The 23327-nt window shown below is 53.5% G+C and overlaps 1 protein-coding gene across 4 annotated transcripts in view; it reads right to left on the bottom strand.

Moving 5' to 3' along the window:
• PHKB (phosphorylase kinase regulatory subunit beta) overlaps positions 1 to 23327 on the bottom strand; it is a 96702-nt gene that overhangs the window by 21745 nt on the left and 51630 nt on the right. For all 4 annotated transcript variants that reach the window (XM_053914599.2, XM_053914598.2, XM_024551458.4 and 1 more), the window contains 11 exons: positions 22389 to 22547; positions 14383 to 14477; positions 9259 to 9314; positions 8703 to 8796; positions 6814 to 6897; positions 6291 to 6395; positions 5068 to 5150; positions 4768 to 4858; positions 1381 to 1442; positions 1134 to 1296; positions 84 to 165 (listed from right to left, as the gene is read on the bottom strand). In XM_053914599.2, coding sequence (XP_053770574.1) covers positions 84 to 165; positions 1134 to 1296; positions 1381 to 1442; positions 4768 to 4858; positions 5068 to 5150; positions 6291 to 6395; positions 6814 to 6897; positions 8703 to 8796; positions 9259 to 9314; positions 14383 to 14477; positions 22389 to 22547 — 1074 coding nt within the window. The remainder of the gene's footprint in view (positions 1 to 83; positions 166 to 1133; positions 1297 to 1380; positions 1443 to 4767; positions 4859 to 5067; positions 5151 to 6290; positions 6396 to 6813; positions 6898 to 8702; positions 8797 to 9258; positions 9315 to 14382; positions 14478 to 22388; positions 22548 to 23327) is intronic.

Below are 23327 nucleotides of genomic sequence, written 5' to 3'. Positions count from 1 at the left end.
ATTCATTACGGACACTTGGTGCATGTTCGACAACAGAGCAGCCGTCCCGCTGTTCCGGAAAGTTCTCAGACAGGGGCACTTACCATCCTTCGTGATGAAGTCGGGGCCCTCTCTTCGGAGCAGCACGCCCAGCAGGATGATCTGGCTGGCCACACAGCCACAGTCCTGAAAGCACAGACCGCAGGGCGACCCCAGGGCCGCGGGTGCAGAGGTCACCACAGGGGGCAGCGCAGCGTGAACAACGCACCCCCGCCCCCCCCCCCCACAGCGCAGCCGGGCGGCTTTGGGACTGAGGACAGAGGAAGTGTCACTGGTAGACTCCCCGGCAGGAGCTGACACTACACAACTATTTGTTGTAGACATCCAGGAGACAGATGGCAGGCAAGCTGGCTCCCTGGGGCACTAGGAGTCAATTATCAGGTTGTTTAGGGAACAAGATAAGGGAGGGGTGGAAAAGGAGTTCTCTGTGGGCGTGAATGCTCGTCCTGCTACTCACTGGCTGAGAGGCCAGGCCCAGCCGCCCAGCTCACCACTGGGAGATGGGGGCAGGGGGCAGCAGGCTGCAGGGAGCATGCCGCACACCCCAGGGCCGCAGAGCACCAAGGCCCAGGCCGCTCAGTGACGAGGACTGACACTGGCTGGCAGGACGTACATTAGCCCGCATGCTCACGTTTTCACAGGCCCACGAGCCCTCACGGCAGTGGTAGCCCTCCCATCCCAACTTCATTTTCCTTTTAAAACGCAAATAACCTCAGGGAGGGTAGCGTATTAGGTGGCTGACATTATATTCAAATGGATGTGGTCCCGGGGTTGCTTTCCTCCCAGACCAAGAGGAAAGCCAGCAGCAGCCCTAAGCGCTGGGGCAGGGAGAGGGCCAGCTGTCAGAGAAGGGCAAGGGGGCTGGGGAGGAGCCTGGGGTCCTGCAGGCAACACCAGTGACCTAACTCCGCAGTGGCCCGGGTGACACCGCCACACCCAGCCAAGCCCACAGCACCCCCAGTCCTGGGGCGCCTGCGAGGCGTTTGCGCTGACCCAGCCCCGGAGCCCCGCCTCACACTCTGGCCAGGCCGCCTGCCCGCCCCCTCCCCGGCCCCCTCAGGGTGCCGCCCGCCCCACACCAACGCCCTCCTCACCTGCAGTTTCTGCAGGATGTCCTGGGTGGGTCTGTTTTTCCACTCGGCAACGGTGACATCCGGCTGCCGTTCCAGCTCCGGGTCATTGGAGGTGCTGCTTTGCCGTTTGACCTTTGAATGTTTGGGAAGCTCCAGTTCCTCGAAACTCTTAAATTCTGGAAGCCTGGAAACCAAACAAGAAAGTTCCAGATTTCCTGCACTTCAGATGTGACCTGAAGAGACTCAGTGACGGCCCACGGGGACTTACTCTTCCGTGTCGCTGATGCGCAGGAAGTCCAGCTGCTCCACCACGGCCCCGGAGATCAGTGTCTGAAACGGGACAGGGACGGAGTACGGCTCTGAGACCCGCCGGAACACTGCGACCCGAGCGTGTGCTCTGCGGTGAACGCAGCGATCCTTCAAAACACAGCACACCTGCAGGACGCACGACCTTCACACCATTTCTTAAATGGGCGCTCTAAACTCGGACAGCTTTGCACACACGGCAAAGCCCCCGAACTGGAGCGCAGGCCCCCTGGCGCACATGCAGGGGTCGTGGTAAACGAGGACGTCACAGGAGGTGAAGGGGACTTCCTCTCTGTGCTCAGACTTGCGGTTTTTTTTAAGCTGAGATAAAATTCATTATCTATGAAAATGTTAAAAAATATTTTCAAATGAAAAGAAAACAAGAAATACTAAAACGGTTTGGGGAAAAGCTGGTGTGAAGTTGCCAGGTCCAGGCGGTGGGTAGCAAGAACACAGACCAGGGGGGCGGGGGTGGGGGGACAGCTGGTACTGCTCTGTGTGAGAGGAAGTCGCGGGAGGTTCACTACCCGGACGTGACCTAGCAGCCCTGTGACCAGGCAGAGGAGGGACAGGGCACTGGTCCCATGGCCACTAGGAAGGCAGGAGACGACTGTAAAAGTCCAGGCGGGTGGGAGACGGGCTGCAGGACCGTGGTTCTGGGGGTGGAGGCGAGGGAGGGTCAGATCCGGGCTCCAGTCCGAGAGCAGGGAGCCGAGGTGGTAACGGGCAGTGACGTGGGTACAGAGGCAGAGAGGAGTCGGGAATCAATTAATTCTAAGAGCTGATAACTAACATTGAAAACATAAGAAAATTAATTTAATATTTAGATACTAAGTTAGCCCATAAAATAAACATTTAATTGGAGTTAATAGGCAAATACTATATTCCATTAATAGTCTCCAGAGTTCTTAATTAAAAAATTCAGTTGGTTGCAGAGGCCCCTGAATCAGTTTTGTAAAAACCATTACAATTAATTTCATGGGCATTAATACCTCAGTGACAGCAACCAGATACTGCTGCGTGTGTGTGTCAGCTGCAACATGGTATCCAACACGCCCCTGCTCCGTGATACTCAGCTGTGTCCTGCCGCGCCCTTTGCCACCGAACATTCTCTGCCCACCGCTCTGCACGCCCACCGGCCTGCTTTCCCTTAGGCTCCCCGCAGGACAAGCCCCGAGAGCAGGGACTGGGTGCATCTTGTTGAAGCAGGGTGCAGCCAAGAGGAGGGCCCCAAGAAGGGATTTGTAATGGGGTCCAGGACTCGGGGTGTCCAGGAAACATTAGAAAAATGTATATAGGATGTCCTCACCCCTACAGGCCTGAGCCAGGGGGGATGGGACACATGGAACAGGGCCATTCAGAGCTGTTTTGGGTAGCAACAGCTTTGTAGCTAACCCCTGGCAGTCATTTAACATATCTATAACCTTTAACTGGTTTCATGGATATGTTAAATAGCTGTGGCCCTGCCTTGAGCCAGGGAGATGGGAGTGACTTCCACCCAAGATGGGACTGGGAAGCAACTCCCCCTGGTTACAGGGCCTGCGTGAGAGCTTGGAGATGATTGGCTCCAAGCCATGGGGCCACACCTGCCCAGACTTAGGATGGCAGCCCAATAAAGCTGGAAGAATACGGGGATGCTGGCAGGTGTAGCTGACTGTAGGAGGAGTCGGAAATAGGCTGCAAAGGAAGATGGGAACTGGGATTTAAACCTAGGCCCAGCAGCCATAGAGTGAGAAGAGACCATGCGGCTCTGAAGGGAAGAAGAGACCATGCGGCTCTGAAGTAAAAGAGAGACCATGCGGCTCTGAAGTAAAGAAGAGACCACGCGGCTCCATAGTAGTAGAGGAGGGCCACAAGGTTTTGGGGGAGAAGGAGGAGACCACGCGGCTCCAAAGTAAATGGGGAAAAGGACCACGCGGTTCTGAAGGAGAGTAAAGAGGACCACGAGGTTTTGGAGTGCTTCTTGCCACGCAGCTTAGGCAGCAGGAGAGACTTTGCTGGGAAGAAAAGGGGAGAAAGGACTCTTGCTGGTGGGCCGTGAGAAGGTGCCACATGGCTTTGGATTAACTGGAGATTGCAGCAGCCACACAGCTGATGGTGCCGGGAGCCTGAATCACGGACTTCTACTTCTTTTCCTGAGACACGGTACCCCGGACTGGGCACAGGGAGAGGGAAGGACTGTGCATCTGTGGGTATTCTAAAGGACTTTAGTATCTTATTGAAGACATTAGGACATTATTCTAAGTTTGTGTAACTTTTAAATAAACAATTCCTTTCCTTTTCACCAGTCTCTGGCATTGAGAGACGTCTTTCCTCTGGCGGCTGGCATTGCGAACCTAGCAGGTGGGCGTGGGGGAAGGAACCTCCAGAGACAGAAAGGCGGAATCCTTTCTGTAATAATTTATCGTGAACCACCCCCGCCTCTTGCTCTGTAACATTGTCACCACTACACCCCCAGTGCCTAGTGGGGGGCTCCATAAATATGTGCTGGATCAAGAAGCCAGTATGTGCCTGCGCCCTGCAGGGAGCCTAGGGGCGAGCGAGCACTGTGCAAGGGCAGACGTGAGTCAGCTCGGCCCAAAGAGCTTTAAATCCAGAGAGAGGCAGACACAAGGAACTTGCTACACCTAGAATGGGCGCTACAGCAAAGGCTTGGGCAAAGTACCACGAGAGCACACTGGGAGGAGAGACTAATTCCACTCTTGGAGACCTCACCAGTGAGGCGGCACGGCCCGAAGTTACGAAACTGAAGTTGGACTGAGGCAGAAGGCAAGTCTAGAACACAGGAACGGCAGGGGCAGGAGAGAGCCCCGATTGCTCTCAGAGCTGTGGAAAGCAGCCAGCACGCCTGGGGAGTGGGGAGGGGGGCTGTGGGGGACGCAGCTGGGAGTGGGGGCTCGGGAAATCCAGAAGAGCCTGGACTAAGAGCCAAGATGAACACATGGGGGCCACTGTCATTTACTACGTCACAGAAGAGACAAAGGCTGGGTGGGGGGGGCGTGGCTGAGGGGCTGCTGTTTAGCGTGCGAGGAGTTTCAGTTCCGAGAGAGGCTCTGCACGCGCAGGACGAGACAGCAAGCCCCGACAGCGCTGTGGGCCCCGGCTCCCTCAAAGGCAAGAGTGAGGCCGGGGAAGCGCTTTCCAAGCCTGGAATTCCGGTTGGGGGATCCGGGCGATCGTTGAAGCACCAGGTTGGAAGGACCAGGCAAACAGCACGGTGGCGATGGGACAGGGAGGCAGGTGCAGAGGACGACCAGAGAGCAAGCCGCACACCGGACACACAGCGAGGGGCGCAGCTGCGCCTTCACAGTTCGGTCCCGACCGCGCACAGTGCCGTTCGGAGGACTACCTGCAGGCGGTCCACGTGGACCTTGACCCCTCCGACCACACCCTTCTTGAAGGCGGCCAGCATATCCAGTATGGGGTTGAACCGGCTGCCTCTAAACACAGACACAGAGAGACAACACGCGCGTGTCAGCAGCAGGAGGAGAAACGAATCGCCTCACGCTCAGAGCCCTTTCCCTGTGCGAAGCCCTCCGTCAGCTGAGGAGGATGCCAGCGACACAGGAGGCCCTGCCGCGATGGCCCGCAGCACTGACTGGGGCAGGGACGGCTGCGGGCCGCTGGCCTGGCTCCCCGACGGACCCACCTGATGTTGTCTTCCCGGATGAGGACGACGACGAGCGGGCGGCCGTGCATCTTCCAGTACTGCCTGATGAACTGCAGCGCGTTCTGCCGGAACAAAGGGGGGGTGGGGCGCAGGCCCCGCGTCCAAGCTGGGCAGGACGCTTGACCGCCACTGGCGAGGAGCCAGCCAAGCCCCTGCACGGGAAGGCAGGCCACAGCCCAGCCCTGGAGAGCACAGCCCTCAGGGCAGGCGCGCTCCGGCCGTGCAAGCGCGCGAGCACCAGTATGGACACGTGCGGCGGGACACCATCCCAACCAGAAACTTTGCTCTTTGAAACGATCAGAGCGCCCGGGACTCCGGGCAGCTTTTTTGTGCGTGTGGCCTGGTGAAGACAGGTGGAGGACGGTCCGGGGAGGGAAACTCAACCCAGCTGTCATCCAGAGTCTAGCTCTCACTCCACACCACTGTGAACTCACAGACAGGTGGCGGGCGGGTGGGACCGAATCTGGACAGATCAGAAGTGTGAGAGGTCTCCCTTCCACTCGGTTTCTACCGTCCTCATCACCGTCACCCTATCAGAGGCATGCGTGCTTAACGCTTTGCCGCGTGCCGGGCTCTACCCTGAGCGTGGCGCGGACGTTCACTCGTCAACCCTGACAGCAGCTGTGTCATCGCTCACTTATACGTGTAACGCAGAGGACACAGACACACCGAGAAGCCAAGCACTCGCCCACGACCACACGACTGGTGAACAGTGGGGACAAATTTCACAAGCGCCGTCTGACTCCAGACGCCGCGCTCAGGTCTGTGAAGCTTCTCCGCAGGGGAAAGGGGACAGGCGGCGGGGAGGTTTCGCTAGCTGTGTGCTATGAGTTCGTGGAGGTTTTCCTTGATGTTCTTAATAAGTATAATTGTTTTGCTAACTGCACTGTTGTTCAAAAAGAGATCATCCCTTAGTGTCACGGGAACATGGTCTCCAAACCAGGTCTGGCCTGCTTCTACAGACCAATGTGGAAGGGACAGCAAGCGCAGCCACACGGCTTTGTATAAGACAGACGCCACCTGTCACCTGAGGCCGCAGGTGGCCTCACCCTTCCTTCCCCGAGGCCCAGCGGCTGCGGCTTTGCCAGCACGTTTTGTACAGTGTCACCCAGTGTCCGAGACCCGGGAGCACCTGATGCCAGGATGTACGATAAAACCAGTCGGAACGAAGTCATCTCATTCAGTGAGGTGTTCCACGCTACCTTGATGTCGTCTATGAGCAGCAAGACGTCTTGGGACATGTAGAAATCGCTCAGGTCGAAGATGATAGGGTAACAGACCACCGTCTTCCCGAGAATGCGGTAGATCTGCAGGGAGATGTCCGCAGTAAACAGGAGACCGACCGAAGGCACAGTGACAGAAGCCCTAACAGAAGTCAAAGCCGATGTCCAAAGCTGAATATGCAAATGAAACAGCCCGTCTTGTAAAAAACCCACGATACGAAGAAGCTTTAAAGCTCCTTGATGGAATCGGTGTGCTAACAAGCGTAGCCCCTCGATGGAGAAGCCCATGTGAGTAAAGGACGCTATCGTCAGGCATCTCAGGACACGCAGAGGTCACAGAGCGAGTGGGGTGCGTACTCATTCCCAGGGGACTGGTGTGACAGAACAGATGACACCATTTACTTGTAAAAAAAACGACGATTCAGAGAAGGAGCCCAGCCGAGCACCTCCGTCTGTGGACCTGCAACCCGCCCACCGCCCCACAGGGAGAGCCCGCGGGCACCTTGGATGTGCCCAGGCAGCCGATGGGCCTGTCTGGCCTTCCCGAGAGCCCCAGCTTCTCGTTGACGCCCAGGTGAAAGTAAGCCTGTGAGACACAAAGTGTGAGTCAGCGTCCCGCAGGAAGCCACGCTTTCCCCTTCTGCCACCCCCGCCCCGCCCCAGCCGCTGCCCTGCTAGCTGCATCATCTTTGCGCCCAAAAAGACGCAGGGGGACCTCACTCGGCGGACTTGCAGGCTAATGAGCCAGCCAATGACGTCGACCCAGGTTCTGGGCCCCAGGAGATCTGAGACAAGACTGCCATGCATGTGTCACGCATGTGACACACACACTCACCTGGCCCTGTCTGGTTTGTGAAGAGACAAGTGCTTTCTGTGCGACAGAAAACCTGGCCACCTAGTTTTTTAAAAACGGGGCTCACATCTCATACTAGAAAACCACCTCGACGGACTTCCTACCAAAGCTGAAACGCCTTTTTGACTTTCCTGATTATACGAATTTTCTGGAAACTGTAAGCCAGATGGTCCTGTTTATTCTCACAAGCCCTTAGGCAACTTCGGTGCCTGTTGAAAGGACGGTGACTCACTGTGACCCCCACCAGCCCACAGAGGCCTAAGGCCGGGGTGACCGCACACTCACACCACGCACGCGGCCCAGTGTGGGGCGCGTTCACGCGAAGGGGCTCACGGGCCACACAACCTGGTGGGTGCCCATTTCTCTAGACTTTGTGGTGTTTCAGCTCCTAGACGGGAGCTGCCCAGGCTTTCATCTACACGCCACCGTGGAAGTGACAGAAGAAGCCCAAAGACTGGAGACGTGTCTGTAGAAGCATTAGGACAAGGGAAGGTGTCCAGGTGAAGCAGAAAATTCTAGACTTGCCACGAGGTGAAAGCAGACGGACTGGAAACGAATTCGGAGTCAATCGGTGCCAGAGCTGAGCACCGCACCCAACCCAGGGAGTCTCCTCAGCCCTGCACACGGTCCCCCAGGGACCGGGGCCACGGTTCTGTTGCTCCCCACTAGCCCCACAGGCGGTGTGGGACGGCGCACTCTCACTCGGCGGGCAGTCTCCTAGACGTTCTCTCTGGGCCCCCCGCTTTCCCAGGGCACGTGCACCCCACGTCTCGAGCTTCTGCTCTTCATCGGGAGCACTGAGGCTGTGACCACAGACATTTACACCAACCTGATCGACCGAGTCCTGACCTCGCGGGAGACTCTGTAAACACTTCCACCGTGGTGGAGTGTGTGTCTGCACCGAACAATTGCCAAATAAAAATGGCAGTTTATAAATAATCAGCAGAATTCAACAAGGTCCTGTCCCTGAGGAGCGGGACTATCCCTAAACACGGCCACCTCTGCCCCCATCCGCAGAGTGGGGCACGCGGAAGGCGTCAAAAGTCACCGTTCAATTCAATCCAAACAGGCATGTGACTGCACCAGAGGCAAACTCAGGCATTATTTTATAATTATTTTGAGACTCAACATGCCAAAGGGCTAGAAATTACTTCAGACGGTAAACAGTAAGGCAACAGGGGGAAAAAGTGCTTATTACCAATACTATTTGGAAGAGGTCTCTCTAACAGTCAGTCGGAGGGAGAAGGATCAGATCAGACGTGAAGGGGAATTCCACACAACACTACAATGAAGGCGGTGGGCCGGGGCGCTCAGCCTGGGCTAGTGACAGGGTCTGGAGAGCAGTGGGGACCCACAGCCCTGAGAATGCACACGTGGCAGTGGCTGGTACAGCGGGTTCTCGACTTACTCAGGGACGCTTTCGGAGGAATGGCCCCGTCTCAGAATTGGAGGCCCCCTGCGCGTCCTGACTGGACCCCAAGTCTCACCACCGTGCTCCAGCCCCCCCCAAAGTGGGCAGGAACGAAACGACCACCGACCTTCACGAGCTCCTGCTGCGCCCATATCTGAATGGGCTCCACCTGCTGCGGAGTCTGCGTCTGAATGCCGTACGTGTTGAGGAAGACTTGCAGGCTGCAGAAGGCAGGCAAAGCCAGAGAGAGGGGCACCGTGAGACGACGCACCGCCCAGCTCGGAAATGGGTCGGGGAGGAAGTCACTGCGCTGACTCGGAGCCCATTTTTACAATTGTCTGCGCTGGAGCCAGAGGCCCTCGGGGCTCTTCGCGAACATCACAGGGGGGCTCTGGGGCCTGGCCGACGGGGCAGGCACGGAATCTGTCTGGACGCCTGTCCCAGGCAGCACTGGCGCGGGGCACGGGCTTCCATGTTTCCATCCACTAAAGCAAAGTCACTGTCAGACGTGGAGAGTGCTGGCACTCCTTCTGGCACTTAAAGCGACACGCGTGACCTCCCTGCCCCCTGTCGAGGGTCCCACCTGCTGAGTCGCTCCTACCACACTCGATACTGAGAGCACAGAGCGACCCGCCTGCTTCAGACCCTCCCCAAAACACACAGCCCCCACCTGGACGCCGTACCGTTGGCTTTCTGCTATGAGTGCGACATGCACGACCAGGTCATTTTCCAGCGGGCCCTGCAATGCAGAAGGGGCGGGGGAGGGAGCGTGTCAGAAGACCGGGTCCTCGTCGGCTGCCGTGGGAGTCAGGGACAACGTCAGCCATCTCTAAGCTGTTCATTAAGAGGCGGGGCCGCCTCTGCTTCCTGCTCTCCACTGCCCGCTGATCGATCTGAGGTGCAGACAGAGTAACAGGCACCGGCCGGGGGCACCCGTCACACCATGGCCCGCGCGGCCAGCCTGTCAGGGCTCTTCTGAATGATGCACAAGGGTGGTTTGGGGACTGGGAGTCAATCTCCATCATTTAACTCTGAAGGGAAGAGAAAGGACCTAAAAATAAAAACCCGATTTTTCCATTCTCTGTAAAAAAAGGACTGTGACTTCAAATTATTCATTTGACATCTTAACTACATCTAAGGCCATTCCCCTTCTTGTTAGCCAGTTGTCCTTTGTCACCTTATGCGTCAGAGGAGCTTCGCTCTAGCACGCAGCTCCCACGGGAGAGGAGGAGCCCCTGGTGACCGCGCCGTTAGCACGGTGCTCACTGAATACAGGCCGCTGGGCTCGGCAGCCCCAGGCAGAGGCAGAGGCGGTGTGTGCTGCTCTGTCTCGTCAAAGGGTTCACTGCGGCACGGAGCATACACTGAGCGGGCAGATGACTACAGAAAACACTCAGAAGCACCAATAAATGACTGCGTTAGGAAGCTCTGAAAATACTGACCAAATATAGTTTCTCTGTGGCAACGAACCCAAACTTCCCAACAGCATGCTGTAAACCATTTGATTTTCCAGCAGAGAACTCCTCTGTGGTACTCAGGGCGCCACGAGAATTTACGTATGATGGGAGCGAGAAACACCAGAAAACGTGTGTCAGCGGTAAAAACCGTGAAAATGCCGTTTCAGGCAGACTTCCATGTGATTTAAATGAGCACATAAAACAAAATATGAGGGAACAACCCAACAAAATAAATATACATTAAAACTGCTATAAATTCTGTTTCTATTTGATAAAAGGCCTTAACAGTTCACATTACTCAAAAAGGAGAGAAACTGAAGTGTTCAGAGGTCCGTGGGGATTTCTACCAGCAAACGGAAACACGGAGCCTCGTTTCTCTCGGGTGAAATCCAGGGTTGCTCCGTCAGAAGGGGGTGGCCTGAGAGCGGGCCACCACCTGGAGCCTGCGGGCCAGGCGGGGGCTCTTACACAGACAGCAGGCGATACAGGTACTAGTGCGGGTGCGAGAGTGCAGATAACATTCCAATCACAACAAATGAGGCAGCTCCCAGCTGCTGATTAGCAGCCGGCACCCGCCTCCTGATGCTGCGTCCGTCTGTGTGACGGACCGCTCGGGGCTGAGATGCCCGGGACACAGGCCGAGCCGCAGCGAGCATCTGGTTAGGGAGCTGCTGCATCAAGACAGCCTTCTCTGTAAAAACCCAGCATTCCAGAAACTTCCCAGTCACCAACCATCCACCATGAAGAGCTCAGACCTTCCACCACTGCCCGGTAGGCCTACAGCCATGTGTCACCCACGGAAGGACTCGGCAGGGGCAGCCCCACCCCAACAGCCCCCACTGCTGACGGAGTCGGGGCATCTGTCCTCTTTACCCACCGTTTGCTTCGAAGCACTAACACAGCCGTCTGAACGCATGACATCACTCTGCAAATGACCTATTCTAACGAGTGCCTTGTATTTCTGAATGGCATTTCCCCCAATAACACTTTCTGCTTTTCGGTTGGCCAAGCACACGCGCGCACACACACACACACGAGCCCTGTGTGGCACATGTGCCCTCCCTTGCACGCGCACTCACGTACCAATTCCTTTGGTCACCAGGTGAGGCCCACCAGATGACAAGGCCCCGACAGACCCTGACGTCACAGGATGACTGTGACCCCGTGTCCCTCCCTGAGGAGTTCGGAGTCTACTGGGACAGATGGACAACAAGTAAGTCTTCACGAGTGTTTCTCATCATGCAAAGTACTTCACTGATCACTTTACCTCCTTCTTTTAACAGCTGCAGGGCCATTTCATAGGCATGCCGTCGTTTGTCTCAGGAATGTGTATTTTGATGGATACTGGGTGGTCTCCAACATTCCCACTCAGCAGACAATGTAACACTTGTCCCTGTGTTACTGGGGATGAACTGCTGAGGATGCAGGGCGAGCACAGATCGCTAGGCACAGCAGCTCGAGACCCAGAGCAAACCCGAAGGCAGCAGAAAGGCCGCGGGCCCGGGCGGGGAGCCATCGGGCGAGGGGTGCTCTCACCGGGGGAGGCCAGGCTCTTTGCTCTGTGCGAGCCTCTCCATGGAAACCCACCGACATGGGGGCAGGCGATCGGACTCGCTCGGTCTGCCCCCCTGCAGAGACGCCTGCCTCACCCGGAGCAACGTCCGACCAGACGTCTAGACCCCCGAGACATGCGACGGCCACCACCACGTGGCCGTGAGGACGTGCCACAATCACGGGGAGCAGCGTGGCGGGCACTACCCTTCGCGTTCCACCAGAGTCCACCTTTCATCCGCCTGAGATCAGCTGTAAGATCACTGAGCTCCAAGTGCCTCTACAAACCGCCTGTTTTCCTCCCTGCTTTAGGTAGGACATAATCCTTCACTTCTTGGCAGTGAGATTTTAAAATTACCTCTTTTGTTAATTGACATATACAGCGTGTGAAGCTCATCGCTCCTATCTGTGCGACCCTGTGTTGAGCCCCGTGTGGCACTGAACGGTGTCCGGCGGCCGGCTGGCACAGGGCTGCTGGGACAAGGGGGCAAGGTGGCGGGGAGAGGAGGGAGGGAGCCGACAAACGAGCGGCCGCAGCCCCTCGGAGGCCGGGGTTAAAATGGCACTGGACACTCACATCCCTCGTGCGCCTTCTCGCCTCCCTCTTTTCGTCCCGGCCCTGACCGCAGGCAGTCTTCATCTTGTAGGAGAAGCGTTTCGTTATCGCTCGTGCCTGTCATTGGAACTTTTAATTTTAGTAAGTTCAGTGAGTTAATTGGAATGATGCTATTAAATGTGTCTGAGCTCACTTTTTTCAACTTCCAATTTAGCTTTTCTCCATTCTGGGTGGTTTTGATCAAGGCACTTAATCTTCACCAGCTCTGGTAGGAAACTCACCTCCCTTACAGACTGAGTGCACAGTCACCTGGGAAGAGCCTCCGCGCGGCTGTCGCGCGTGAGGACCGGGCCTTCAGAAGCATTCTTGACGCCTGGGCTATTCTACTCTGTTCCGTTACAATAATCGTAAGAGCTGCTCAGCACTCAATTCACCCCCACGCTTGTGGATATAAATTGGGCTCTTTGGTCCCATGCAAATTCTTTTTGGCTAAGCTAATGAAGTTTTTTTTAATCCTTTAAGTAGAAGTTGTCTCAAATTGGTTAAACTATCTGAGGGCATCAGAACGAAGCGAGCCAAATAAAACTGAGCCGCGTGTGAAATTTCTTTTAACCGCCTGAGACCGATAACACTTAAAGACAGGGAAGAGCTGTGAAAAACCAGGATAGAGGGGCACAGGGGTGCGTCCCAGTTGTGGGGCGCTCCACGATGAGCCGACCAAACGGGGAGAGGCCTGGGGAGCAGCAAACTCACTGTGGGAACAGCTGGTCTTCCACCATTGAGTCCTTTGACTCCCTACAATCTGGCTTCTGGTCTCAGTTGCTCCGAGGTCATCAGGGACCTGGCTCATGGCAGCCACCATGACACTTACAGATCCAGCCCAGCGACAGGACATTACAGGTTGGTGCACTGGCTGCAGAAACGTCTGGAGACCTTGCCCAGACTGCACCGCGGGCGAGCCGCTCTGACACCCGGCACCCACATTTTTGCCACTCCCGGGCTCTTCCTCTGACGATGAGGTAGGCAGCCTTCTTGAACCACTAACTCAAAGTCAAGCCCCACTGGCGAGGTGCTAGCTCCCCCTCCTTGAACACCCTTCCCCCCTGGTCGGCAGGACCCCCACCCTGGCAAGGACACTGCCCTGCATGGACACAGGTGCGGACTAAGGTAGGGGCCACGTCCCCACCTGAGAGAGCAGCCAACAGGCCAGTGGAAACTCTATCATGTACTAACACGGGGATTTCATATTCTTGAGAAAATCTTAACATTTATTTAAAAGTCTCCAAGTAGCTTCTGATCTATGAAGCACTCAGAGTCACTATGTTTTGTGGAAGACCATCGAAAGAATCAGAGAAACAGTGTGAGGGAACCTAATGGGTCTGCTGGGCTCCCCCTTTCTCTGGTTCAAGCATTTATCTGTGTATGTGTTACGTATATAAATGTTTTTTTAAATAAAAGCAGCATGTAAATTTCGGGAGCACAGCTTCTGTGAGTGCTGACGCTTGCCACCCCTGGTAAACAGCTGCCCCGGGTCGGCACCCCAGGGGCACACTCGGGCCCACTCCCTCTCTCCTTGGGCAGTTCCCGGCCACAGCGTGTCCACGTGGGTGGTCTTCCTGACTGCGGTCGTTGAGTAGCTGAGGGGTTTTTCAAGTTGGCATCAGTCTTGCTGACCCTGCAGACCCTCATTCTGCTGACACACGCGGTCTGAATCCGTAGGATGAAATGTCTAAGACGTAAACTATCCCTCCACCCAACGTGTCACCCACCGGTCCTGCCGTGGAGACACGGCCCTGGAGGGACAGCGCGCACAGGGCCGTTCGTGGGACCCAGTCCTCCAATAACAGTCCGTCTCATCCACCCCTCCCCCACCCCATGCACACTGCATCTCCCCAAGCGCAGCTGACACCGTAACCGTGACCGCCGGGAAGAGGACCCCGTCTGCCTGGAAGACGCCGTGTTGGACACAGAGGACTCACGCTCCTCATTAACAGGGAGCCCTCCCCGCAGCACTTTTTAAAAAGTAACGTGCGGCCGACGTACACACGAACGAGTAAGTCTTGGCTGACCGAGAGAGAGAGAGAGAGAGAGAGAGAGAGAGAGAGAGAGAGAGAGAGAGAGAGAGAGAGAGGGCTTGCCCTCAGCAGGAGCAACAAAAACCCCACTCCGAATAAAAGTCGTCTTCAATTTGGCTTTCGGTGCCTGTGGACAAAGCTAACGTCTGACGTAAAACACCCCTTTACCTGGTTGGAAAACCGCATGCTCACGTTCCGCTGGTCCTGCAGTGGCACGTAGCGCTGGATGGGGTCGATGTCCTTCGGACTGATTAACTCATCGGCTGAAAGACAGGGAAAGGACGTTACCCAAAGTGCATCTGGACAGCACTAGAAACCAACAAACCTGACAGACATTTCTAGAACACTCCACCAACAGGAGCGGACTCGACCTCCCTCTCCACGCACACGGCACAGCTGCCACATGGCAGGCCATAGAACATGTCTCAGTGAATTTAAAAGGAATAAAATCATGCAAAGTATGTTCCCTGACCACAACAGAATGAAATTAGAAATCAGTAACGAATGTATAAAAATAAAAAAACATATCCCTAAATAACAAATGAGCCAAAAGAAGAAACCAAAAGGGAAATTAAAAAATAATTTCTAATGTACTTTCTGATGAGATGATTGGAAATGAAGACACAATGTACCACAACGTATCAGATGCACCTAAGGCAATATTTAGAGGTAAATTTATAGCTGTAAATGCCTGTATTAAAACAGAATAACAATCTCAAATCAGTAATCTACCCTTCCACTTTAAGACAGTGGATGAAAAAGCTAACTGAATCAAAAGCAAGCAGGAGAAATAATATATATGCAGTGGAAATTAATGAAATAGAGCATAAATAAACAGCAGAGAATACAAATGAAACCAAAAGTAGAGTTTGGAAAGATCCAAAGTTGACAGACTTTTAACCAGACTGACCAAGGGAATAAGAAAGCAGGTGTGAGTTACGGAGCCAGGAGCGGAAGTAGAAACACTGCTGACGACCTTTAGGGTTGGGGGGGAAACTACGACCAATGTGTGCCCACCATTTGGATGCCTAGCTGACACGGACGAATGCCTGGGAAGACACACAGTACCAAAAGCAACTCGAGAGGGCATGTAAAATCTGAACAGATTTGTAACAAGTGACTAAAATTTCCCATTAAAAAAAAAATCTAGGGCAGATTATTTCATGGGTGAATTCTACCAAACGGTTAAAGAATTAAAACCAATCTTCCACCAACTTTCCCCCAAAATAGTGGGGGAAACACTTCCCAATTCATTCTAAGAGGCCAGTATTGCCCTAACTCCAAAATCAAAGGTGACAAGAAAATTACAGAACAACATCCCTTTTGAACAGAGACGCAAAAACCCTCAGCAAAAATACTAGCAAACAAAGTCGAGCCACATATAAAAAGGATTGCACACCGTGACCGAGTGGGATTTCCCCCACAAACGCAAGGATGGCTTAACACCCCCCAAACCCATGCCTGTGATGCTCCACCTCAACAGGAGGAGGGATGCCCTCACCAGGCGCCGTCTCGGTAGACGCCGAGAACATACCTGACAAAATCTGTTCTTTCATGATAAACGCATTCGACAGGGGAGGGCAGGAGGAGCTTTCTCAGCCTGGTAAAGGGCATCTATGGAACCTACAGCTAATGCCACACCCAATGAAAAAAAGAAAGAAGGAAGGAAGGAAGACTCCGAATGCTTTGCCCCAAAGACCAGAACGAAGATGCTGTCTGCTCCTGCCACTGACACTGTGCTGAGGCTCCAGCCAGATAAATTAGGCAAGGAAAAGTAGCAAAAGGCTTCCAGATTACACGGAAGAAGCTAAGGCGATGAAGACGGTGCGGAACTGGCATGAAGACAGAAATCCACGGAACGGGACCGAGAGTCCGAAGTGAGCCCTCACATTTATGGTCAAGCTGCTTTCTGACGAGGGTGTCAGAGCAATTCGACAGGGAGAGAACAGTGGCTCACAAACAGTGCCGGACAGCTGAGTGCCGTCCACGTGACCCCGCAGCCTGACCTCTGGACACAGGCCCAAGAGAAATGGAAACGCGCCAGCCACACCCCGCGCGTGAGCGCTCATCGCAGCATTACTGGTAACGGCGAACACGCCGACCGTCCGCCGTCGGCCGCACGGACGCAGCGGGTGTGCTCTGCACACACACACAGTGGGCCGCCATTCTGCCGTAAAGGGCACCCTGATGAACCCTGAACACAAGCGGGGTGAGAGGAGCCAGTGGCCAAGGGCCGCACATCTCAGACCCGAGGCGGCCGACAGGTCAGAAGAGGCCAGGCTACAGCAGTGGCGAAGGGATGGATGATCGTCGGTGCTGGGGCTGGGCGGGGGGCACAGTGAAGTGCTGGGGGCGGGTACTGCCCACTAGGTAGTATGAGGGGGGCGGGCGGGTAAAGCCGCCCTAGAACTGTAGTGAGACTTGCACGGCTCACTCTCCGCGCATCCAGAACGACTGGATTGTGACCCTGAGGTGAAAGCGCGTGGTGCGCACATCACACCCCCAGAGCCCCTCTAAGAAGAACGTCCTGCCTTCTCAGGGGAGGAAACCGGCTTGTGAAGGGAGGCCAAGTGTTTCCTGACACTGAGCTCTACAGGGGGTTTCTGAGGGGCGTTGCTGGGGGCGCTGGCCAGCATGGGGCAGGGACTTCGACGGCTGCAGCAAACGTGGAGCCTTTCCCCGAGGCCGCTCCTAGCGGCAAGTTCTGATGGAGCCCAGGCTGTAGCAGGAAGGCAATGCGCGTGTGGGCGGCGGGGCGGCGCTCCCACTGCTCGGGAGTGAGTCAGCACGCGCCTCACGTGTACGCTGGTCAGCTGTGAAAATGTGCGATGTTACTCCTGACCTTCGGTCTGTACTAATCATGCAGAACCGGCACCACGCTGCCTTCTGTCCGAGTTCACCGGGGGTCCTCAGCTTCTTGGGCACCGCGTTTGGACCGTCAGTAATTGAAACGCAGGGCGGGGCGGGGAGGGGCGTCCGCCACCGAGCTGGCCAGTTTCTTTGCTGCCGGGAGTTCTCACCCTTCCAGGCACACGGGCAGCGTCAGCCACTAGACAAAATCCCCAACGGGGTTTTCAGTAACTCTCAGGAGCTACTGAATTTAATAGTTATTTTAATAACAGAAGTGGTACTAATAACAGAATAACAAGGACAAGAAGGAGCGGCGGTGGCAGCTGCAGAAGTCACCCCGCGGCCATGCTTGCACAGCACTTTCTACGTTTCTGTCGTGGCCCGAGCACTCCACGTGTGTTAACTCACCCATCCCCACCACACCTCATCGTTTGACGGACGGCGAAATGAAGGTACCACGTGCCTACACAGACACACATGCACACACGGCTGGCAGACGTCAGACACGGGCAGGCGCTCTCCCCGGATCAGGGCTCTTTCCCACACACGGACCTGGCCCCGCAAGAACACGGACACTCCCCACAACAGGGGTGGGTCAGGCGGAAACAAGGCGCAGTTTAGACCTAACAGGCTGCAGTTTTCACACCCGGGGCAGGGAGCACATTACAGGCCATTCTTCTCTTGCTCTGAAAAGAATATACTTTTGCAAAATTTAAACTGAACCAATATAGGCTTAATTATGGCAAATAACGACCTGTAATTTCAATTTATTAATATCGGTTTAGCTCATAATGCCGGGTTGATTAGTATGGTGATATTTTAAGTAGCTGCAAATTATCTCCCTACCTCGTCTGTCTGCTCACTGAGATGTGGAACAATTTCCACTCCGCCAAGAAGCATTTTACATAATTAATGTTTCACTGTCATATGCTACAGAAATGAAGTTCTCTCTTTGTTATTTTGTTATTTATAAACGATGACAAATTAAGAAATCTCATATCCTTAGAAAGCATAAATGTTAACCTATTAAAGTTAATATGAATAAAATAGTTAACCAAGCCTTTTGAAAAAGCTTCTCCGCATTTTCCCCTCCCCCCTTCCCTCGTGCAGCACCGCCCGTCCAGCCGAAGTGTGAGTGGCAGACCCTGCAGGCCGGCTGCTCCCCAGCTGCACGTAGTAGGCATTCAAGCAACTTGAGATAACGAATCGGTGGGTGAACACATTCGGAAGCAGGCAGTGCTGTAACCACTGCCTTCACTTCCGCAACGGTAACCCTGACTACCGCCTTCTCGGGTGAGGTTAATAGCTGTGTTTAATTTTCTCGTTGCACTGGTTTTTATCACGCAGGAAGCAAGACAGCGGTCCCCACTGCGGCACGCCTGTGGCACTGGTCTGCGGGCGGCGAGGGGCGAGCCTGAAAGAACTGACACCTGGGGGCCCACAGAGCAGCCGAAGCGCAAGGAGCGGGGACGGAGGAGGACAGACCACCACGCGCTCTGTGAACAGACGGCCGCCTTCACACCCGTAGAGGACGCGCTGGGCCGATCCTGGTCGCTCTGCTGTGAAGGGGGAGTTCATGAGACGCCCCAGTGTGGCTCAGACAGCGACTGCTGCGGGTAAAGGGAGTGTCTCAGGGGGTTTGTTTCTTTCATGACATAACAACTTCGAGAACGTTCAACAGAGCAAGTGGACTTTTGTCATGGCACCAAAGTTACAGGGACACTCTAATAGGCTCGGCGGACACCTCACAGGGTAGAAGCTTCAAAGCCTCGCTGACCCTCGTGGCGGGGACGCACAGCGGGGGCACGTGTGCTAAGAAATGAGCTGGGGACGTCACAGGACGTCGAGTCTACGTGCGGGTACACGTGACACTTGGGATAATCTGACGTCCTTCTTTGTCTATTTTTCCATCTTAAAAGTCTCTTGTTAACACCCGTAGAAAATTAAAAAATACTACTGCAAAAAGAAAAAAAGTCATTTGTGAATTCAAGGAAATTTTCATTCACCTGAATATTTTGGGAGTTTGTGTGTCCTAGGAAGTTGTAGCTAGTTAAAATTGCTGAATAATTCAGCCTTACACAAAGAACATGCTCTGTTTTAACTCCTGATGCTTGTTAATGGTGCTTTCAAAGCACCCGTCCTAAAAGAGTTAGTTCCCCAGGCACCGGTCGTGCACGGCTCTGGTCTCCGGGGAGCCGCGCTCCTGCAGCAGCGCCCCCACGGAGGTCGTCGCGGCCAACATCTGGCATACGGGGAGGAGAGCTGCTGCCTGTGTGTTGAAAAGCCTAGAAGTCAGACTTCCTTGAAAGCTAAACAACTGACATGTTAGCTTCTATTTTTAAAAAATATTAAATAAGAAAATATATTATTAAACTTAAGTAATGGGCCCTAGCTGGTGTGGCTCAGTGGATTGAGCACTGGCCTACAAACCAAGGGGTCACAGGTTCAAGTCCCAGTCAAGGCACATGCCTGAGTTGTGGGCCAGGTCCCCAGTAGGGGGCTCACAAGAGGCAACATACACTGATACCTCTCTCTCCCTCTTTCTCCCACCCTTCCCCTCTGTCTAAAAATAAATAAATAAAATCTTTAAAACAAAACTTACGTAATGGTTTTGGTGAAGTTGCAAATTATCATTAATCTTATATTTCTCTAGTTTTCTTAACCACAAAAAACTCAGTCCAGAGATCATAATTTTCAAGTGACTTTTACGTGATAAATACTTTTACGGTCATTTCTGCCTGAGAACCCTCACTGGTACACCGCATCTCTTACACGGAGAGCTTCTGAACCTCCACGTTTAACAATGGAGGCAGAGAATGCTCATTTTATTCTAAGACAAGTCAAATGTTGTATCTTAAAATATGTCACATCTGGTTTAAAATAGACATGTCTAAAATTTAGTTGCCTGTTTTATAGCAAACACTGATTTTCTCAAAGCCTAATTTTTCTAAAGAAAGAAAAATGCTGTAATAATTAACCGTCTTCCGACAAGAGAGTGGGGAGCCGAGGCCTCGGCCAGGAAGTGTTGTGGCACATTGAGCCTTTTTGCTCTGACGAAGGAATGAAGGCCACACAGGTTTGGAGGTGTAATTGCTCACGAAGGCACGCAGAGAGCAAGAGAGCCCAACCAGGTTTCACTGGAAACCAGCTTGCATGAATTAGGGGAAGCCATACGCTACTGCAGGATATTTTAAAAGGTTTTACTGTTCTATTATTTTCACGTAACTCTAACTAACTATCCACCAAATACTGTCAAAAAAATGCCCAACCAAGCCTCCTTTCACGAGCCAATGAGGCTTTGTTGGTGAATGTGGTCGCATCTAGAACCTCAATAACCTCCACAGAAGCCTGATGGTGCTTGGCCAAGTGCCCGGTAGTTAGGAGCAACTGGAGGACTCAGTCTTCTGAGACCTTATCCGCCTGAGCGGGGGTGGGGGGTGGGGGGAACCGGGGGAGCCACTGCTGGGCCCAAGTGCTCGGGCCTGGGCAGCATCTCTTCCTCTCAGGGAGGGAAAGGACACAGCTTCGCGGCACACCACACCTTCTGCAGGTTCCCTGCTGCCTTTTTAGAAGCTCGGCCGAGAAAAGAGAAATAGATTCTCCTTTGAAGTCTTCTTTTTGATCCTGAAACCGAGATTAAAGCATGACCTGGACTGTTTCTGCTCACTCCGGTCTTCACACAAGAAAACGCTACTTACATTGGACGTCCATCTACATTCAGCACACCGACTTTGGTGCAAGGAGGGGCCAACGCTCTTTCTCCTGACTGATGTTGTTTTCAATCCCTTTTTTTTAAAAGCTCAGTGTGCTGATGGGGAGTATGGTCGATTGCGCGTTCCCAACTCACCAGCCTTCTCAGGTTCACCCGGAGGCTCTGCTCAAACAGCACCCTTTCCAACCCATCAGCCTCAGGCTGGACACACAGCAAAACACAACAGGAAGGCTTAGATCTCAAGTCTCTTATCCCAGGAACCAGTTTCCAGCCTTGGAACCACAGGTTTCCATCCTGCTCACTTGTAATTTCCAAGTACAGCACCAGTACCTAGAAATTCAGGCGTCTGGCATTAAGATTCTTGTCCTTACACAGCTTAGCTACTTCTCTCCTAAAATTTTTATTTAGCTCTGAGTATCAATAAGGTTTCTCTGAATTCCTGTTAAAGAGAGAAAAATAACATTCTACCCAGAGATAACCTTACCAGCCTGGGCTTGATTCTAAGAAAACTAATTTACGTATGCATTTTTTCTTCCTTTTTGGAAAACATAAAAGCAAAATCTGCATAAATAACATGAACTCCTTATCAAAAGCTGTCCATTTGATGAAAGAAAATTTTTCTACAGGTTCTTAAATTGGCATTAAAAGTTTACATAGAGCCCCAGAAAACACAGCCAGGAAACGAGAAGTTTAAAAACAGCACTGACTTAATTCTCTCTTCGTTGGTTAGCTTCTATTTGCTGTTATATATTATTTGTGTGAAGCTTGAATCGGAAATCTGGACTTTGAAACATTCTTCCCAAATGGAACGCAAACAAAGAAACCCAAGACGATGACCCTCGCAGCTCAGACGCACCCAGCATTTACGCGGCGGCACCGGAACAAGATGACACGGCAGGTCACACGGCGCGCAGCTCTCCCAACGCAGGCAGAGTTCGAATCTGCCTGGTTCAGCATCTGTCAGCCACGAAGGGGTTCTGACTCTAACAGGGTAGCCTTTGTGATGCAGACGCTAACGGTACTTGAACTTCTAGCAAGGAATGGTGCTGCGAGGTGCACAGCACTTCCTTCTGTTCATTAAATTAGCCTTCATGTCGGTGTGGCCAGAGCAGACATTTTCAGCTGACGCGTTCGGAGAGGCTGCAAAATAACCCTTCGAAGGACTGTGAATGATGGTCCCATTGAGCATCTAGCTAACTGAGTAAAACTGCTGTGTCTTTATCGGCAAGAAGAGAACTTAGAGATAACCAATTCCTCTGGGCAAGTGGTTTGCTAAAGCTTTGACCAAATATGCCCATTATGTTAAATCAGAATTTTATTACAGCGTATGGAAATAAACCAAACTGCCTACAGCCGTCTGCTGGAAACCTACCCGCTGAGCTGGAGGCGGCCCCAAGTGACCACGGCAGACCCCAAACCCGCCCGACTGTCGTCCCCAAACCATCCGTCACCTTCAGTGAGACAGGTGTATTTCTAGGCCTTTGTGTACCAAGCAACTCCCTCAGGACCTGTTAGCAGCTCGAACTCCACCCAAGTCCAAGGAAAGAGCCGGCAGAGACGTGCTTCTGTGGGCTCGGGACAAAGGGAAATGGGCCCAGCTCTCTCCACTTACCCAGGAGTTTGGCGATGATGTAAAGGGCTTGTCCCCAAAGAAACAGCTTTCCGTCGCGGCCACAGTTGCTAGGAAATCGCTTTTGACTGCCAGGGTTCTTTTTCTCGTGCTCTACAAAGTCCGCTGGCACATAGTAGTACTTGGGTACGACAGGGTGACCTTCGGCGTTTGAGAAGAAACAGTTAAAACACAGCGGGTCAGTCAGTGTGCTCCCCACGGCTTCCCGTCAAGGCAGTGCGGCAAGCAGAGAGCAGAGGGGCGGGGAGAGTTGTGCACCAGGAACTAAAGTGAGGGGCCTCACAGCAGGGGCGCTGCGGCCCCTTCAGATGCCACCAGGGAAGCCACGGAAGAAGCTTCTTGACCCTGAACCACGATCTGATGTCGGCAACGTGCGCTCCGAGTCAGCCACCACCGAGCACAGTCCCCTTTGGTGGCGTGTTTCGCACCTTTGGGCGAGCAACGAAGACCGAGGGCCAATGTTCAGAGACACAGCCGGGGCTGTGCGCAGTAGGGTTAGTCCGTGGGAGCTTTACAAGTGAGAATTCGGGTAATCTTAAACGGAGAGCTACCACCCGAGCCACTGCGCAGAGCGAAGGAATCCCCATTTGAAACACTGAGCCCATCATCGGCCCTGTACTGTCACAGAAGAGAAAAAACCCCACCCTCCCCAGTAACCAACCCATCTCAAAATATTCCTTAGTAGAAATTAAAAATTATTACTCAAAGACGAGAACCTTTGTGGGTAATATAAAGGGGGAAACAGTAACATTCTAAGAGTTTTTTGTAGTATCAGCCCATGGGAAACAATTTTTCTAATGAAGTTGCACGGGTTTTTTTAAAACTCCTCCTTTACCCACCAGTCAGTAGTGACGTGTGTGTCTCAAGCCCATGAAAAGGTCTATGGTTCGCAGAGAACCGTTCGGACACCACTCCCGTGGT

Source organism: Desmodus rotundus, chromosome 12 (assembly GCF_022682495.2).
Source record: "Desmodus rotundus isolate HL8 chromosome 12, HLdesRot8A.1, whole genome shotgun sequence".
Lineage (NCBI taxonomy): Eukaryota > Metazoa > Chordata > Mammalia > Chiroptera > Phyllostomidae > Desmodus > Desmodus rotundus.
Note: the sequence above shows the minus strand (reverse complement) of the source record. Positions and strands in the feature narration are given on the sequence as shown.